The following is a 20,356-nucleotide window of genomic DNA, read 5'->3' on the forward strand; positions in this document are numbered from 1 at the left end:
GATTATCTACCCTTTTATGTAAAGTGAAATTTCTGAGTTTAGGTACGCTTTAACATGAATAGCTCTTCCTGTTACAGGGGATGGCCAGATAGGAGGGGGTTGGCACCTTTATTAGGGTAAAGAAGGAGCTGGCTGATAGGCACACAGTGGCAAGCATGTAAACAACTGATATCTGGGGTCTGTGATCATTTATCTGGTAATGCACCAAATGACCAGTGTATAGACTGTATAATAAAACATTTCCAAATGCAGACTGCACCAATGACTGCAAACTTCAAAGAAACAGAAAAAGAGATGTCTCTGATGATCTCTTGTGGAAAATGCTGTTTGCCATTCTGACCCAATAGCCTCAATATTTAGGTAATAAATATTATTTAAACAAATTTGAAGCCAGACTACTGATCTGCATACATGTTTTACTAGATCGAACCAGTTCATACTCACAGTCTATCTTCTCCAGTCTTGGAGCTTTAATAAATCAGGCCCTGTGTTACCACTCTATTTGCATTCCCATTGTTTATTCAAGAAGCATTTAAACAACAAAAGAATTACAAATTAATGACATCAGAACTCTGGTTAGGTGTTAAATGAATTTACATTGTATTTCTTCAGCATCAGTAAAACTTCCTTTATACCATTTGCCAAGCTAAGAATATGTAAATGTCAGACATGGAGCAGGGAGTTTATCACTTTGCACTCACCTTTACTAGGGGCAGTATTACCGTATTTGAAGACTAATAGTAATTTTCACTTTGAACAGGGAGGATAAATCTAATATACTGGGCTGATGTGGATGTGCTGCCCTAAACCTGACTGCCCTAAACGAGGACATCATATGGCACATTTTCATCTTCATGGAACCTGATGTCACCAAGGAGGGAATGCAAAAATGTTTACAACAAAAGATGACCATTTCTTCAGTAATATGTAAGTCAAACTGCTATTGGTGATGGTGTATATTGCATTGTGCTGTCCAGTCTTAGCTATACATTATGATTTGTTATTCATACTGTTTACCAATAAATACAATTACAAGTAAAAGCTAATGTCATTTTATTGTATTTTTTTGTATTTATTTGTTTATTGTAAAATTCTGTACTGATGTCCAGATCAAAAGCAATACTGATGTGTTTGAAAAATGCACTGAAATGTGAATATTTTTTATTCTGTTGGCCGGTGTTTGTGAAGTCATGCTGTATGGCATTGCTGGGGTAATGTTGGGGATCAGAATGCTTATTTACCAACACCCAAAAAGTCAAAATACCCCAAACATATGTAAACAAATCTAACATAACCCAAGGCAGGGCCCACTTCTATGGTATGTGTGCACTGGAGTCAAAGAGTCCATTCATTTGTATGAGCTGCCCATGGCACAGCAGAATGTGAAAAGTTGTGCATGCAGTTTTTTTTGTTTGTTTATATTGTGTTGCCATGTTTTTTTTACCAATAACTACGTATGACAAATTCTACATACTTCAATAATATTGTGTTACTAGTGGAACTCTGCACCCCCTCACTTTTATCACTTGCCCTTTTTGTGGTGCAGAAGCTAGCAGAGGCAGATCTCAGGGAGGCATTAAAAAAATAACGTACAGTTATACTTTAACAAAGTATATTTTACTTCAGAATACACACTATTTCCCCCCTTCTCCCTCATGCTGTTATTCCTCCCAGTTACACTTTCCCCAGCTCACTGCTATTGTAGAGGAATGCCACCAGCTCATCATACCAATCAGATTATCTGTACAGGGATTGTTCCTAAAACTATCACCCAAAACAAGCACTGATGATCATTTTGAGTAACAATTATTGAATATCTGTATCATGATTGTATTGTGTTATGTGAAAACCTAGTATGTGTATAGTGGTCCCCAAAAGTCATTTAGTCACAACTGAGCACACTCGTCCTTCCCGTACTCTCTCCATGGAACTAAACAGTACTTTCTCAGCATTGTCAATTCATACTACTGTAAAACAATGTCTGCACACATAAAACATGACAATTAGAACCCTAATCCACCCAAAACACATATAAAGACATTATATAATAAAAAATTCAGAGAACATTTCTTCTGTAAGATACTTAAATTGCAGATAAATTTGCCTGCATCATCATACTAGCAGTTATCTTTCTATGGTAATTCAGAGATATTAGGCCCGCCATGGATGATACAATAAATGGTATAATGTGTTCTTTATCAACAGATAAGCTTCCATTAATGGTTATATGATTTTGGACCACTAGACAGTTGCTGTTATGTTTGGCAACCTAGGCATGAGTCTAGCACCAGGTACAACATTCATGCTACTACAGTAACCGAACCTGCCTGTCACATTACAAGGAGGGGGAAACACTTTTTAGGGGAAAGGGACCATTCGAATACAGACATTTTGTATATAGAATTTTCTCTGTGCCTACTGCAATCCTTCATATTGCTAATATAACACATGGGAAGATTTATGATTACATTGCATAGGGGACCATATAAAAAAAGTCTATGCTGCTAAAAAAAAACCCTGTACCCCCTGCTTGTACTGTAACAAAATCTCAAGCAATGTGATCAGCTCTTCCTAATGTATCTCTGAACTACCATATTTTATAGATAGGAGAATGCGTTTTGTAGTCCATCAGAAGAGAGCACTTTCGGATTGCAACACTTGGCAGCCGTCTTAAAGGGGACTTTCACTGAGATTTTCCAAGCTGCCATTTCTGAACTAGGTTTAACTTGCCTGGTTTGTGTTCTGATCCTTTCTTTGTTACTTTTTGAATCACTCATCCAAAATGGGTATGCAGATAAGATGCACAGCTAATTGTTATACAAATGCTTCTTTCAGGTGTGTGACTGAAACTACTGAAACCAAAACAACAGCTTTACATCCAGGCAATTAGCATTTTTAGAATCGTTTCAGGAATGGAAGTGTATATATATATAAAGTGAATGTATGATAAACTCACAGTCCAGAGAAAGCAAACACTGGGGCTTTGTATACTTGACAAAACCTGCACGGCATTTATTGAAAGGATTGAGTGAAAAAATAGGAGAGGAAGGACATTGATTGTGGGGACAAAAGTTTGCCTGCAGACATAGAAAAATATTAGGGGAGATACAAGTAATGCACAAAAGAACAAATCACCCAGTATACAATAGACAAACTTCCAGCCACATCCCATGACCACATATAGCCATACACTGCATATAAATAATTATACAAATAATTACATTTCCCCCAACCCAAACATTATTCATTTAATAAATGGGCACACATTCACTTATGTTTTCCTATTTTGTATATAAAATATAAGTTGGGATGCAGAAAAACTTATTGTGGTCAGTATCTAGTCTTTTTGCAAATTTCCTGTCTGTAAATGCTGTGATGTTACAGTAGGCAGAAAAACTAAATGAATCCAGGGACACAAAATATATAGGACATAAATGAGATCTATAGTATTATGTATGTATAGTTCCCAGCCATGACATCATGTACTTAGTGCATCAAATCATCATGACCAAGCAGAAATATTAGAAATAGGATACAGAGAGCAAAGAGAAGATTATGGGTTTCATGTATGAACATTACAAAAAGGAAAAAAGCCAGATTGCATCACTACTATGAATTCAAAGCATACTAATAGACCATAATACAAGCTAGTTAGGGCTGTCCATAAAGCCTGTGGGGAAAAGACATGCAAAACTATTGTGAAATATCTTACTTTACTATAAGGACATGTCAGTGAAAAATCATTTTTGGCCAGTTGAAAAAATATTTACATATATACACATACATACCATTGGGATTGAAATAATGGGTCTGATTTAAAAAAAAAAAAAAAAAAAGTTGTTCAAGACTGGAGAAGGTAAACTATCATGGGAGAACCTGGATGACCTGGCAAACTTGGATCGCACACAAAGCCAGCTGCCAGGGATAATGTAACTCATGCGTGTGTGCAGGGGCTACACCATCCAAAGACAAAAGAGGATCACCGTCTTCACGGAATTCGGTCGTGGAGCAGGTGGCAAAGATGCGCATTCCTAGGGTGCAGTGATGACAGGTCCTGGACCTGTCATCGCTGCAGGGTGACTACACATTGATTATAGCAGAGGATTACCATCCACCAACAAGTTTTGTTCCGCTTTAGTTCTTAGGTACATGAATTTTACTTACTATTTTACACCTATTCAGCAGCTGTCAGTGGAAAAGAGAGGTCAGAACTGGGAGACAATTGGGTATACTGCCTGCAAATATTGCTCTATTTTACCTGTGTATTTAGCTGTTTGCCTGGAGTTCAGCTTTAATCTATTGATGTTGCTGAAGACATATGAGATGACTATATTGAGGACATTACAAACTATCTGGCTTAAAGCTGAACTCCAGAGAAACAGGTAAATATACAGATGAAATCTGTGTGTGGAAATGGTTTCACCTGTCTGTACAAACCTGTCCTCAATAAAAGTCCTCTGTCATTGGACAAGGATTCCACCCTACCCGGTCCATGAAATAACTCACATTTCACAAACAACTGGATTGTTAGCAATTTACTGTCCATTTATGATAGACAGAACTTTCTCCGAACCAAATACCACCCTATTAGGGTTTATCAGTAAAGTTCAACTCCAGACACATAAGAAAGACACAAAAACTTGCAACTTTGTCTTCATTAATTTATCATTTTTTTAAATGCAAACAGTTTAGGTCCCTGTTTTTAACATAATACATGTCCCCTGTACAGGAAAGATCAGACCGTGGGATGGGGAAGCAGCACTCTGTTGTGCTGCAGTGTAAGTACACACGTGCAATATTTATCATTAGAAAACAAATGATTAACGATCGATCAACGATTATGCACAATTATTTTGAACGATTGTATTGTGCACAATTCTGTACATGCTGTAACGATATGATCGGTCAAATATAATCCAATAATGTACACACACTAAATACAATTGTTTGAACGATGCAGAAAGTGACATGTACAGGAGAAAGTTTACCACAGAACAATCCACAATCACTGAACGACAGTACACACAATAGATAGCAAACAACCGTTGTCCAATCAGATCTGCCGGGACAGTCATTAGTTTCCAGCAACATTCCTCGTTCATCGGCGTGGTTGTGCACTTTGTTATCGATTATCGGACGATTGGTCATTAGTCATTTCTTTCCAACGATAATTATTGCAATGTGTATGTGGCCTAAGGAACATGCTGACAAGAGGAGAGAGCAGAATGACAATGAGATTACCTTTCTAGTCTGCCAGTAATCCAATCACTGCCAAGTCACAGACAAGAAGAGAAAAATCAGGTTTCTTTCACTTAGTGACATGTGCCGTGGCAGTCATTTAAATATTTTAACCGTATAGACTGAACTACAAATCATGTTCTAGGACTTTAGCTTGAAAGAACCGCTGTTGAGAAAGATATTGTATTCTGCTAATTGCATGTTGATTCGAGTTATAATATTTTTTTTATTTGTTCTGATATCACATGTTATCATTTACATTGTACTCCACATTTATATGCAGAACATTGTACAGTAAAAGTGACTGTCATGGGACTTAGGACACACAATAGCACTGCCAGAGAAGCACATAGCTTTTATTTGAATCTTACCCTGTAGAGCTTGCTGCTTTTGGATAACTTGCGCTTAACACAGGGAGGAACCGAAAACCTTTACCGAAGGGAAAAACAACCATTAGCTCTTTTTTAGGATGGATTTCTAAAAAGCTTTCCTTACAAAATATGCCATGTTGCTGCAATCACTGGTAGACAGGGTGAATGGTGTTGTCATCAATCTTTTTCATCCTTCAGTGTCAGCATTTTTGCAGCTCCTGGCATGCAGGACAAGTCAGAGCCATGATGTCTGAGCTGATGCAGGATGACAGGGCAGGCCTGCTATCAGTATGGCACCTACCCAGGGGGGAAAGTCCAAGGCTTTCCTCATCCCATTTCATCACTGAAATTGTATTGCAAAATTATAAGTCCCTGCAATGTCTGAACCCTACTCATGCTGTATATTGCCTTCCCAGATGTGTTTTGTGCATTGCAGTCTGTTCATTCTGTAAGGACTGGCAGAGGATCCCAGAGCAGGAATAAGGAAGCAGCACTAAGATTTACTTATTTATTCTGCCTTACTGTCCATAGTATATGTGCATGACTTTATTTTAAATGTATTCTATATGGCAATTTCTGGAGCTTTTTTATTTCAAATATTTGGCAATTTCAAACCAGTACATGATGAAAAACAAGTAGTAAGCAGTTGCTGATAAATGATAATAGATGTGATCATAGCTACAAGTGGCTTGCGGCACACTCCTTACACTTATTTATATCCCCTATTTAATGTACATCGCTGCGTAATATGTTGGCGCTATATAAATCCTGTATAATAATAATAATAATGATATAGGTGCTATGATATCTTGGTAGACACAGGCACAGAGATTACATAGCAGTGTACAAAATGTTATACAAATATATATACTGTTACTGGCCGCAATACAACAGGAAAACTGAATGTTACATTTCCTCACCGATAACTCGTTAAACATGAGCTTAATTATGCTATTTGAGCTGGGAGTCACAGACGATAAAAGCAATACAAACAACGTGCATAGGAAATATCGCATGCAATTTTCAGCTCACAGCGCCCCCTTCTGTTTACTGCATGGAAGCACTGGGACAGCAGCGCGCTTCCTTACAAAATAGAGGCGGAAAAGGCGGGGTGCTATGTACGACACGCCCACGTAATGCTGTACTGACAAATAGAACTGTGTGGTTTTGCATATAAATAGATACACCTGCATGTCAAATTTAGAGGAATTAAGCGAAAAAAGTAAAGTATACGCGCATCCAATCACAATATATGTATCGATTTCTTAATTAGGAAACCAAGGTCTTCAACATCAGGTAAACCGAATACTCAGCACAATCACGCCATAAGCTGAATATTATTAAAATAATAGTCACATAAAACTAGTTTGCGGCAGTGTATGATTCTGGATGTGAGGGCGATCTGGCTGCGACATCTGTCACCCCATTGATCGCTAGGGTTGATTCGGCTGATCTGGCTGGCTAGGCGGGTGTCCCCTTCCTCCCTCACCGCTCCATGTGCGTCCCTCCCGAAGCTCTGCGCTCGGTCGAAGAGGATGGCCTTCCCCGGTAGAGAAGCACCGTTCTTCGGTCAAGGGTATACGAATAGCTGCGCTCCCCTGCTAGAACCTCCAAACAAGATCCAAGGTCCCATTGTAGGAGAAACGTAGGGTAGTCAAGCTCCAAGTCTTCAGACACATCCAAGTGCGGCGCTGCATGTGGCAGTTTGCCTTTCTTTTACTGCCCGCGGATAATGGACCTACCTGGGGCTACGTGCAAGTATGTGAATGCCGATAGAAATGTACCGGCCCGAGCTCCGGTACTCCCTCCCATCTGTACATTTATGTCGCCATTCAGACTCTCTATGTTTATTGTCATTACGTGTAATGTTATATTACCGGTGCATCACAGCGCCAGCTGGGCTGGGAATATAGGCAATTACACAATACAACCAATAGAGGACGCTCGCTGCTACACATCTACACATAAACTCCTCTGGACAGGGTCCTCTCCTGTCATGTGCAAGTTAAATATTGTACTGCGCTATATAAATACTGATCCATAATAATAGTAATAGTAATATAACCAATTACACAATAGAGGGCGCCCACTGATATATATTGTAACAGTAATATAAGCAATTACACTGTAGAAACACTAAAGGGCGCTCACTACTAAACATCAATGGCTTAATGCTCGCAGCTCCGATAGCGCCCCCTGCTGGGTCACAGATAGTTAATAGATAATCGAGATTTGATTGTGTGATAGTCCCTAGTGCCTTTTAAATTTTTTTAAGTTTTTTTTTTTATTTAAAAAAAATAAAAAAAATTTTTAAAAACTTTAAAACTTTTTATTTTTATTGTAAAATAAAATAGAATTGTACTAGATATGTGCTTGGCTTTGATATTTACACATATTATGTGTATATGATTCAAACAGGACATAAAATATATATATATATTATTGGGAACTTTAGAATGGATCAGTGGTTTTATATGACCTGGCAGGAAGTGAGATTTTACACCCCAGTCATCTCCGACTGAGAAGTGCAATATCCTGCACATTATCATATGTAACGCAGAGCAGGGAGCACACCCCTGGCCAGCACTGATAGGATGTTGACATATTATGTGGTAATTATTTGTTGGAAGAAATGATCATTGTAAATGTGTGTCAGTCTGCCTACTACTATCTATCCATAGCCATCTACCTGCCTACTACTACTATCCATAGCCATCAGTAATGGTAAATGTAGGTTGTTGATGTACAAGGTTTTTTAAGTTTCCCAAGATAAGAACACAATGAATTGGTGTTACTTCTGAAAGTGTTGGCGTGAGGTTGATTGTCACGTTTGGGGAGAGTCTCAGGGGGGCGTTACTGCTTACACATTATTGGTGTGAGCCCTGAGAAGGACCTAGGTGCGGAATCTAAGCAGCAGCCAGGTCTTCTCCAGAGCCTCTAGTGTTGCGCTGTTGGCTGCTGCAAGGTTGTGATCCTTGGGAATACCAGGGTGGGCAGGATAATGCACGGTACCAAATCAGTAGGCAGGAGAATGGTCAAGGAAGGCCAGGGTCAAGGCAGGCAGCAAGCAAAATAAACAAGGTCAAGAAGCAAGGTCAGAAACAAAGCCAGTAGTCAAGAATCACAAATCCTAGAATAAGACACCGGTGACACGAGGGCCACTGAAGACACAGGGAAACATGGGATCAGCACAAGGAAACAGCAGGGAAAAGAGACTGGGCAACAAGGGGTTAACACTGGAGCCAGACTGGTCCAGGTTTAAGGGGAAAGCGAAGATGAACCTCTTGGCATGAAGAGGGGCAGACACATCTGCAGCCAGAATCCATGATCTCTCCTCTGGACCGAAACATTTCCAGTCAATCAGGTACAATAGCTTCTTGCAAGAAAGTTCAGAATGTAGAGTTTGATGGACTTCATACTCTTGAGAAGAATCGGGTGCATGAGTAGCCAGTGGTGAGGGACAAGAAAAGCGATTCAGTATGGTCTAATTCTTTTCTGCTGGGGAGAATGAAAAAGAACACACATGGGCGTCTAGCACCGGTGGGGGGGGGTCTAGAAGAGAATAGCTCCCACTCTGACAGAGGAGGCCACAACTTTGATTGAGAAAGGCTTGGAAACATCTAGCCTAACCAGAGCAATCAGGGTATGAAAGGCCCCAACAGCCTGGGAGGGCCAGTTCTTGGGGTCAGCATCCTTCTGGGTCAGTGCCGTGATGGGAGCTACCAGCATGGAGTAATTTCTGATGAATTCGGTAGTAGTTAGGAAACGCTGAGTAGCCTTAAGGCCGCAGGGTAGCGGCCAGTTGGAGATAGCCATACCCTTCTTAGGATCAATAGCGAGAACCTCTTTAGAAAACATTGTAGCCCAGGAAGGGCACCTGTGGGAGTTCGAATATGCACTTTTCTGCCTTTGCATAGAGTCAATTATCTCTAGGCCACTGTATGCCCAGACCGATATGCTGTCTGTGGGTGGGCAAGTTGAGAAAGAAAATCAAAATGTCATAATGCCAAATAAATGACTATGCAAATGTATAAAAGTTCACAAATATGAAAAAGTGTTGGAAGACAGCCGGGGCATTTCAGAAACCAAAAGGTATTACCAGATACTCCTAATGCCCATCCCCATTAATAAATACTGTCTTCCATTCATCCCCCTCCTTGATCCAAATTAGGTAATAGGCCCCTCGGAGGTCCAGTTTGGTGAAGACCTGAGAACCAAGAAGATGGTCAAAGAGCGGTAAGGTAAGCGGCGGAAGCTAGTGGTTCTTAACGGTGATGGCATTCACACCTTGGTAATCAATACAAGGACGGAGAAACCCATCCTTCTTTTGGACACAGAGGACTTCGGAGGACTATAAATGCGTATAAATCCCCTCTGGTGGCCTTGGTTTTAGGGAGACTAGGGGGGTATATCTGCCCATCTTTATTGGCTGGGTTGTAACGATGTAATCCCCAAAACACAATTTGTATTTGTCTAGTCCCTAGAATTAAGGACTAGTCCACACTATAGGTAATTCTTTAGTTTCAATTAGAGCCTCCTAAAATGCTAGGACAATGTAAATTCCTTTGTTCTCAATGAGGCAAGCTCATAATACAAGCTTGGTGCTTGGTGGCTTTTCTAAAAATCCCACTGCACGCATTTTGGCCAAGCAGACCAGCTATATCACTGCTATAGTCAATGGAAAATGCCCATCAGTGCCAGTGAAATTACAAGAAAGTGTCAGTGCCTTCTAGAAGAGTCTGTGAATACTAAAAACACCAGCAAGTGCTAACTTTTTTCCCCAGCACATATCAATGAGCTGTGCAATAATCTGCAATTATCATGTCTCTGTATCACCTCTGCAGACTAAACTGTCCCTCTCCCATGATTTCCATTTCACAGGCAGACTCCCTGGAAGGAAGACAGTAATCTCTTTAAATGACTATACACACCTACAAATATCTCTATAGCAAAAGCTTCTCTAACACACTGCAGTGGCTTCATCACCACCTCTCAAACACAATAGCAAAACTATTAAAGTATAAAAGGTATGCCCCATCAACACTTTTCTTTGCTTTTTGAGACAAATGAGAACTAAAATATAGTTCATGGAAAGTCATGTTCTTTGCATTTTAGTCATATGGCAGAAATTCTATTGGGTTCCATATGGCTCAAGTTCTGATGAGATAAGGATCTGCTACACTGGAAAAGTGGCATTGTTGTTTCCATTGAGTATACTAAATTCAGATTTTGTAGTCTCTTTTGTAAAGCATCCAAAGATAATTTGCCTTTGATTGCTTGTCCCATACTTTGGACTAAGCTACACACATCGGTGTTGTGGTGAAAAAGAATCTTGTATGTTAACTAAAATGTCAGTTGTGGTTTGTTGGCAGTCGGTTCAGAATCAGTAGGCTTCCTTACCATATCCCACGGTAATATGTAACATTATGCACATGCAGAGGGGCACTGCTAATGTGTAAATTGTCTCAAAGTATATGTCATAGCAGAACTAAGAAAAATGGCTGTGTAGCCATTAAAACTCAACTAATGAGATATTGGAAATACAGCACGTCATTTTTGCAGAGGTCACTAATAAATAATTACACAAACACGTACAAAGAACATTTACTTATTATTAAAAAGTGAGGTTTACAACAGATGGTTGGCTATAGAATTAGTTATTTCAGCATTACCCTAGTTGACTAGTAGTGATACCAGGCCCACTATTCACTGAATTTAGTGATCCTTAGTAATGGTAAAGAGACATTGTATGTGTCCACATACAGTGTTTTGTTAGGTTACAAAAAAATCAGGTTTAGAATCAACCTTTACACTAGAAATCAGACATTTATTTGCCAAAAATACATGTATAATGTTATTTTATAATGATTTTTGTATGTTTTTGCACAAAAAATTACATTAGAATGAAGCAAATTTAATGTGATTTTTCTGCTAAAAAGGCTTTATGGCTCCAATTGATCAACCTGCTTTTAAGGTGTGCTAAGTAAAGCTTAAGGTGTGCTAAAATACCATGCAATAGCATTGAATGTGAACTCTCTAGCATGCCAAAATCACACATTCAAGTGCCTGAAGTGCTATTTGAAGCTTGATAAACCAGGGTCCAGCAATGTATATGTCTGCTAGTTTAATTTCATATTGTAGTAATTCTGGAGAACTGTCCTCACTGTAGCCACATATTTATCATCCGGCTCTGGTTTTCTCTGGCTTCCAGGCTGCAGGAATGCTTTGATTGTAGGTATTTCACTTATTCTCTGCTTGAATACCTAGGAACAAACAATTATTGTAGTCAATGTTCTGAGGGTAAATCCATCTTTTCCTGCCTTTTTACTTTTAAAGGTTCCCATACAGATTCCCTATTCACCATTTGTGTTCATATCTACTGAATGTGTCACTAATGTATAGTTCTTATATAGTGACAGGTACAGTTTTCCTCTTTATGGCTTCATATTGCATGTACCGTATGGTACAACATCTGGCAATGGCCCTGTTTGGCTCAGTGCCTAGCGGTATCCCTATACAGCACATTCTCTGGCAGTGTTTCTGTATGGTGTTGTATATAATTATCCCTGTATGGTGCAGCACCCGGCAGTGTCCCTGTCTGAGGTAGCACAGGCTAGTGTCTTTGCACGGAACATTCCCCAGCAGTATAGCTATATGGCACACTCACCAAATGCCTCTGTACAGCAGTGTACAGTACAGCAGGAAATGTCGCTGTATGGAACAGTCCAAAATGGTGTCACTACATTAGCAGGACTGGTCTTTCTGTGTTCGTGGTCTTAATAGTGCCACAGTGGGAGCAATTGTGTCCTTGTCAGTTAGAGAAATTGTGCCCCTGTGGCAGTGGGAGGAACAGGGCCTCGCTCCAGTGGGGTCAATGGTCTTTCCTTCTGAAAGGTCTGTCTACGGCAACCATACCTGGCCCATGAGCTTTAGTTTTTGGACGACTAATAATAAAAGGATACATAAGGAGGGGAGTATAAAATGAGAGGAAACAGACTGTGTTAGATTTATTTTTTGGACATGAAGGTGTTTTGAATACCTGTAATACAAGCAGTTTTATTTACACACATATTATTTACATAAAATCATAAACATGCACATAGCTCTGCCCTGTATACATAACAGACATGCAATCTGCTCACAAAACATACAAAATTGCAACATTTCTTGCATAAACATACAAAATCCACAAATTACACACAAACTCTGCACAATATACACAGACATTCTAATGTACAGCACCACATAGTTTTGTTGGCACTATACAAATATTGTTTATTATTAAGAATAATTATAAGCACTATATTACCCTCAGCTGTGGAAAGTTAGATAGGATGTCAGCACATTTTTCTTCTACCATTAGGATGGTCTCCAGCAGATGTACATCTGCCCAGCTCAGATGGTTCCCAACCAGGAATTTTCCACCATGATCTTTTAAAACCTGTTGTAAATAAAGAAATAGTTTTAGGCAATACTGATCCATGTCAGATCTTAGTTATCATTAGACTGATATCACACTAAGCAAAATAAACATAAATAGTCTAACAGGATAACATTGACCTTCAGTTAGAACATTAGTTTGTTTAATAAACATCTGTTACATTTTCATGTTGTCTGTGTCCCTTTTAGCAAAGATTTCCTTCAACTTTATACCCCAGTAACAAATTTCACAAGATAGGAAGTGAAAATAGATCGATCTAATGTGGACAATAAAAATGATTATTGCAGAAAAAGCTTGGATCATTACTGGTAGCAGAAATTAGTTACAATGAGTTACCTTTTCATAAACAGGAAAGTATCTTTCTTTAGCCTTTTGTACAATGATGGGAATATGCTTCTGTTTGTCCTCTGATGAATAAAATGCGTGCGGCAGGATAATATCTATAAGATCCATCGTGCCCCCAACATACATATCAATTCTAAAAACAGAAAGAAAAAATAACATATTTAGAGAGTTATATACTTGCCAAAATGAATAAAAAATGGTAAGTCATCAGCTTAGACTAGCCATAGATGAGTTAATTTTCATACAGCAATTTTTCCTTCAGATCTTTCCCATACAGGTCATATTTTGCAGCAATATACTGCATAATGGCTCTTGATTGAACTAGCTTCATTCCATCCATTTCCACCATTGGCACTTGTTCAAAAAGTAATGCTCCTTCTAAAAATATAACAAACAGGATAAAATAAAATTGGTACTATATATTTAAAAAATTAGATTATTATAGACAAAAGTACTTTGTGAACACATCTACTTTTCCAGATTTACAAATAAAACAGCCAAAAGGAGGCCGCAAATTTGGTCATCATTATCTGTTTGTTTGTAGGACCATATTATGCAGTCCAGACCTAACCAGGAGTAGTGTTCTCACAGAAATTTTTCTCAGAAGGGTGGTCAAAAAGTGAGCAGGCAAGCTGTGAAAAATGTAGTCCTCCCAAATGTTTATGCCATTGGTATCCAGTAACTCCTGTAACTGGTCAGCTTTTCAGCTTCCTATTATACTTTGTGCCACATTTCTAATGCCTGCCCCCTTAGTATGTCCCGTTTTTCCATCTTTTTTGTATTATGCCTAACTGTCCAGTGCTGTGTATTTTGACCCCACTTCCTAGGGTTCTATGTATATAGAGTATAATCACATGTAGTAATGTAGAAGTGTCATCATTAGGCTTAGTTCACATTAGCAGTAAAAACTGTGGCATTTACCGCTCTCAAGTGCCTACTACAACCACTAGGCACCTGGGATTGGTAGCAGGCAGTTCCTTCTAGGCTTTTTCAGATGCTAGCAAAACTAGCAAAGCAATGCAAGGCAAACCACCCTTGTGTGTCACTAGCAGTCACATGCACAGACAATGGTTGTTTTTGCAAAATTCTGCCATGCCGCAAGTGCTCAAGCATCTGGAAAGGTGCCAGCCGCGGGGAACCATGCAAAGTCACCCTATGACATCTTACTCTATACAAAGCCCAGCCATAGCACCTGTCTGATGACAGCTAGGTGACTACTGAAAAATGGGCTGGGGAAAAACCCTGCAAGAGGAGTGATTCAATAAGCAAAAGGCTCTCTAAATCAGTGTTTTTCAACCGCTGTTCCGCGGCACACTAGTGTGCCTTGAGAGATCTTCGGGTGTACCGTGGGAAATTATCCAATTTCAGTTAATTGGTCCCAAAATGATTTATTTACTGCAAAAAATTTGTCTTCATTTGTCTATACCAGCGATGTATAGTGATAGGCAGAACCAAAAAAAACTCTTCCACTAGATGGCAGCAGGTAGCTAATTTACGTGTCTGACTTTTTGGTGGTGTTCCGTGGGATTTTTCTAATTGTAAAATATGTGCCGCGACTAAGAAAGGTTGGGAAACACTGTTCTAAATGACACAAAAGGCTGCATCATGCAAAACTGGTCAGATAATGATCTAGAGATCTTTCTGCATGTTTTGATAGAGCCACATTTTGTTCTAATTCTTACTGTTTTTAACTGATCTTACCTTTGAGCAATGCTTCATATTGTTCTCTTTTTTCTAAAAATACTTCTTCAAACTGTAGAACAAGTGCAAATCGTTATTCAGTAGGTATAAATGTATCAGGGAAACCAATGTAAAGCATACATACCGCAACTCCAGCTGCTGCAAGTAGCCAACGAACGGATTCGACTTTACCTCTGCCATCAAAGTAATAAATTTTTGGCTTTACGGACATCTTTTAAAGCCTAACCTGTGTGTGGGTATAAGATGTGTGTAAATAGAAGTAAAATCAGAGGAATAAATTTTAAAAACATCATACCACCAGTAATCATGTGCGAATTCAATGTAACTGAAGGCGGTAAAGTAGGACAGACAAATAAATTGGCCATACTATGTAAAGACATGTGTTGCACAGAGCAGACCGAAGTACATGCTACACAGGTAACTGTGAATTGCAGTCTAACAAATGGTAATGTAGTTTCTTATAGTGGGAATGAAGCCTGAAAGAAATATTTTTTAAAGCTGGTATACACATTTAATGTATTAGGCCATAAATTACCGTCTCCTGACCGCGCATGCGCGGGGAGCCGGGTGTCAATCAGAGGGGGAGAACCGCCCCATATTGACATCATCATGGCATAGCCTCGCCCACTTCCCCCATTACAGATCTGAGATCTATTAGGCTGCTCTCATTTAGTCATATGTGGGTATAGAAAAACAATCTATATACATACCTATACAGGTATTCCCTTAGTTAAGGACATCCGACATAGGGACGACTCCTTGATACGAATGGGGCTTCCCTGGTTCTTCTCCCTGAAGGTAAATCCCTCTCCTCCGCAATGCATATGGAGGAGAGGGTTTTAACTTCAGGGGGCGTTCCCTGGTGGTGGGCAGAGACATTAGGGCGGGTCCAGCCTAGTGTGCTCCTGCTCACCCCATAAATGGCCTAGTGGCCAATAAACTTTGCCCACCTCTGTCCTAGGGCAGGGTCCTCCTCCTGTGTCACTGTCTGTATTCGTCTGTCATTTGCAACCCTTATTTATTGTACATCGCAGCATAATATGTTGGGGCTATATAAATCCTGTTTATTATTATTAATAATATGACTTACATACAAATTCTACTTAAGAACAAACCTACAGTCCCAATCTCCTATGTAACCCAGGGACTACCTGTATTTATATTGTGTATATTTATAGACAATCAGTTTTGCAGTGCTTACATAAATCCAAGATTCACTAACAGTGATATATTTGCCAGTTTTCCCTCCTAAAGAGATTACAGTATTTTCCCTGAGTCCTGGCTGAAAAACAAATTCAGTTCTGCTTATTCAGCAGAACTGAATTTGAATGAACAGAAACCAACTACATTTTTGGCAGGAATCGTGAACCCTGAAATCTGTTTAGAAAGTGTTAGTGGTGGAGAAAAATAATCATGTACTGCAGTTTTTTTATCCCTTAAAGCAGTACTGTTGATTTTTTTTATAAAACAAGTCAATGCAAATTTGGACCCTACCTCTATATTTAGTACCTCTTGTGTTACTTGTCTAGGCAACTTGAGGTTTTTGGTTGTGCCCAATTACTGCATGTACAAACATTTACAGGAATATATTGTGAGATCGCCCGTAGCAACAGGGGGTGTTTCAAACAGGTTAACAGGGCCAGCAGGTTAATTTCACCTGCACACCTGCATTTCAGGTGAGACGGTTACATCTGATCATACCCAGGCCTCTTTAGCTCCCCCACCTGGCCAGGAAGCTCATTGTCATTAAGCCTGGTACTTCAACCCCACCTTCAGGTCAAAAGGAAAACTGTCTGACTAAACGGAAAAATATCTATATAATATCACATATAACATATATCGCATATAACCTATATCTGGGGCAAATGTTCCTGTCATCCTGGGTGAAACCCTGTGATTTCTTTTGCCAGCTATTACTATATATATATATATATATATATATATACACACACACACACACACATATACATACACACACACTGCATTCCCTGCTCATGGAGATAGCTAAAAATCAATGGGTTTTATTCCAAAATTGTTGTTCAGTGTTTCCCCAACTGAATTTCATATACCGAATCTCCTGCTACTGGTAATATGAATCAAAAAGTCATGCCTTTATGCAACATGTTATTAGACAAATACATTTGGGTACAGTAAATGTATACACCCCTTACAAACCTAAATACTATTACAGGTAAATTATTAGGCTAAAGAAATTTCTTTATAGAGATCTCTGATTTATTAATTTCCATTAGCGCCCTATTGCATTTAGGCTGTGTACCACAATACAGAGATGTTAACTATTTGTGCTTTACCAAAGTACACATACTGTGTTTGCAGTAATAGACCACAATTCGGGAGATTTTTATAGTCAGTTTAATGTTTAACAATGATTCAGGTTATTCCAGTCCTAGTTTAATATTTAACAATGCACAATTTACATAAGGCCTTACCTCGGTTCAGATACTGCAATTAAATCTAGAAAACGGTAGTTGTCAGCTACCAAAATGTTGGGGTGAAATGTGCATTATAACACACTTTACTGAATTGCACAGTAATGCATTTTTCATTGCCATTCAATTGGATAGCACAAAAAGTTCCAATAACGGCCCCTCTGTAGCACACCACAACCCACATGCCATGAGTATGGCCATGCTGCTTTAAACACTGCATATTTCTTTCTTTCAGTCCATTGCCATGTTTTGCAGTCTATTCAAAATAAATAATTTGCCTTATTATGCATGTGAAGTATTCCTAATGAAATACACAGGTCAATGTATAATTGCAGTGTAAAGAAAGTACCATTTTCATTTTTTTTTAGCAATATAAATATTGATCTCACAATTTTAGAATTTTTTATGCAAACAATTGTTTCATACAGTTGTTGTGATACCTGCACACACCTATACAATTTCACTTTCATTTTATGTGCATAGAAGTATTGTAATGATATTATCATTTCATGTAATTTAATCAATGATAGAGAGCTGTACTGATTTGTTCCTAAGACAATCACAAATGTCTTTCTTGACCAACAGAAATCTTATGTCTTTACACAGCTTTATGTTTCACGTTACACTGTAAAACCTCCCTATAGTACCCTCCAGATTAGTGGACCCTTTACAATCCAGCATTCGCTGTTTCTAAGAATAACATTACATGATCTCTTTGATTTTTGCACATTGTGGTATAATGTGCTACCCTGTATATGACAAAACAATATAATAATAAAAACACTCACAGAAAAATCAGGTTGTCAATTTCAAGCTTCCTTTTGGGCAAAGAACAGCAACAGTACAGTGAATCAGCTCCAGGCCAGGTACTTATACTGGCAGGGAAGAAGGGAAGGGTGAAGGGGAGTGTCTACCACTTTCATAGGATCACACTACACAGCATGACCACTACATGCCAATTCACACATCTGCCAGACAGGGAAATCATCATAAAGCAGAACTGCAACTCTAACTTATTTTATTTGACATTTTACAGGTTGTCCTTGTGAAAGGGTTACAATGACAGTTGTTCATAGAACAGAAGAAAACTAGCAATGTTTTCCGGTGCTCTTAAGAATGCAATACGAATACCCTGGTCAGTTTTTATTGCTTATGTCATTGCACAACAGATCTGGGACTGTACATTGCATCTTATCAGTGTGTCCAATGTCTGTCTACAGATGTGGAGGATGAGTGGCAGCATCTGCTTGACACATTTTAAACTCCAGACCAATATAAGCAACACACATTTCATGTAGCTCTTTAAATCCTATATGCATTTTTTTAAATACAAGCAAGTGTAAGTACCTGAATTTGGCTTGTTATTAGCCACATGCAGTCCTGCACTGCACAGCAGATCTTTGACTAAGAGAGGGAAAAGCAGCCCAAACAGCCAATCAGGTGTACTGGAATGCAGAGCACATGTACAAAGTGTGTTGTTTCTTTCATTGGTCAGTTAGAAGGGGGAGAAGACCTTTAAATTATATTAAACTGTAGCAGAGGTCACTTTAGTAGGTACACAGGTTCAAATGCTTGTTAATGCAAATATCTAATCAGAATCGCATGGCACCAACTCAATGCACTTATGCATGTAGACATTGTCAAGACAACCTGCTGAAGTTGAAACCAAACATTAGAAGAGGAAAGAAAGTGTTTATAGCGATTATGAATATGGCACGGTTGTTGGAGACAGGATTGGTTGAGTATTTCAGAAATGACTGATCTGCTGGGATTTTCAACACAAGGTCTAGTGTTATAGTAAATAGTTTGAAAAAGTGAAAATATCAAGCGAGCGGCAGTTCTCTGGACGAAATTACCTTTTTGATGTCAGAGGCAAATGGTCAGTCTGGATCTGGCTAACACAAAGGCAACAGTAATATATAAAAGCATGGATCCGTCCTACCTTGTATCAATGGATTAGGTGTTGGTGTGGGAGATATTTTCACACTGGTCTCTTAAACATAACAATGCCTGCTACTGAAATGACCCTACAGTCACCAGATCTCAATACAACAAAGGACTTTTGGGATGTGCCGGAAGAACAGACAACAAATCTGCAGCAATTGTGTGATAGACCAAAATCAATGAGGAATGTTTCCAGCACCTTGTTGAATTTATGCAACAAAGAATTAAATTCTGTATGCAAGAGGGGTTCAACCTGATACTAGTAAGGTGTACCTAATATAGTGCCTGGTGAGTGTACACACAAATATACTATATATATTTTATGTACTATTAGATAAAAAGTAAAGCACACAACATTTAAGAAAAAAAAATATTTAATATTAGATTTGTAGAAAGTGACAAACACAATATAAAATGTAAACAGAAGCATTGCCTAGAAATGTATACAGCACAAAAGGCAGAAGTTTTGCTATACAGTTTGGCCCACTATTATCAATGCCATTAGTTATTCCAGTAATAAATACCAGTAAAATATAATGCATCTTCTCATATATACATGGAAACACAGTTTAATAAATGATCAGTGCACTGGCATAACTGATAAGATTTGGCACATGATAACAATTAAAATATACTTTTGAGTGTATAAAAAGAAAATAAAAACTAAGGTACAAGGATACTACTTTAGAAATGTCTTCTTAGAATATTAGGACACAAATGTGCAATTATAGTGCTGAATATTAGCAAAAGGGTCAAGTAAAGAGAAAAAAAAAAAACAGCCATCAGTAGCATTACTTGCACACAGATCTCATACATTTTAATCAGTGGAGAGGATTTTGTTTAATTTTTCTAGCTTTTAGGGAATT

General features: G+C 38.7%; 2 protein-coding genes and 1 long non-coding RNA gene across 3 annotated transcripts in view; all 3 read right to left on the bottom strand.

The window, feature by feature from the left end:
• The window catches only part of LOC140328663 (glutathione S-transferase 3-like), an 18,702-nt gene extending 12,812 nt beyond the window's left edge, over positions 1–5,890 (bottom strand). Inside the window, exon 1 of the mRNA XM_072408433.1 lies at positions 5,610–5,890. Coding sequence (XP_072264534.1) covers positions 5,610–5,692 — 83 coding nt within the window. The 5' untranslated portion in view covers positions 5,693–5,890. The remainder of the gene's footprint in view (positions 1–5,609) is intronic.
• A 5,311-nt stretch (positions 5,891–11,201) lies between these two features.
• On the bottom strand, positions 11,202–18,431 carry LOC140328664 (glutathione S-transferase 3-like). The gene is made up of 7 exons (XM_072408435.1): positions 18,335–18,431; positions 15,221–15,322; positions 15,097–15,148; positions 13,641–13,773; positions 13,387–13,528; positions 12,919–13,050; positions 11,202–11,872 (listed from the first exon to the last, which is right to left on the bottom strand). The coding sequence occupies exons 2-7, from the start codon at positions 15,305–15,307 to the stop codon at positions 11,729–11,731; spliced, it is 690 nt and encodes a 229-aa protein (XP_072264536.1). The 5' UTR covers positions 15,308–15,322; positions 18,335–18,431; the 3' UTR covers positions 11,202–11,728.
• On the bottom strand, positions 14,783–15,090 carry LOC140328669 (uncharacterized). The gene is made up of 2 exons (XR_011920325.1): positions 14,901–15,090; positions 14,783–14,864 (listed from the first exon to the last, which is right to left on the bottom strand). It is a non-coding gene; the product is annotated as an uncharacterized lncRNA (long non-coding RNA).
• Positions 18,432–20,356: the final 1,925 nt, after the last annotated feature.

Source organism: Pyxicephalus adspersus, chromosome 4 (assembly GCF_032062135.1).
Source record: "Pyxicephalus adspersus chromosome 4, UCB_Pads_2.0, whole genome shotgun sequence".
Classification (NCBI taxonomy): Eukaryota; Metazoa; Chordata; class Amphibia; order Anura; family Pyxicephalidae; genus Pyxicephalus; species Pyxicephalus adspersus.

Bases quoted from the DNA above. Each gene is read 5' to 3' on its own strand.
- LOC140328664 (XM_072408435.1), bottom strand. From the start codon at position 15,307: ATGTCCGTAAAGCCAAAAATTTATTACTTTGATGGCAGAGGTAAAGTC. The intron at 15,149-15,220 runs GTATGTATGCTT...CTTGTTCTACAG, and splicing joins TTGCAGCAGCTGGAGTTGCG to TTTGAAGAAGTATTTTTAGA. The intron at 13,051-13,386 runs GTAACTCATTGT...TATTTACAACAG, and splicing joins ACTTTCCTGTTTATGAAAAG to GTTTTAAAAGATCATGGTGG.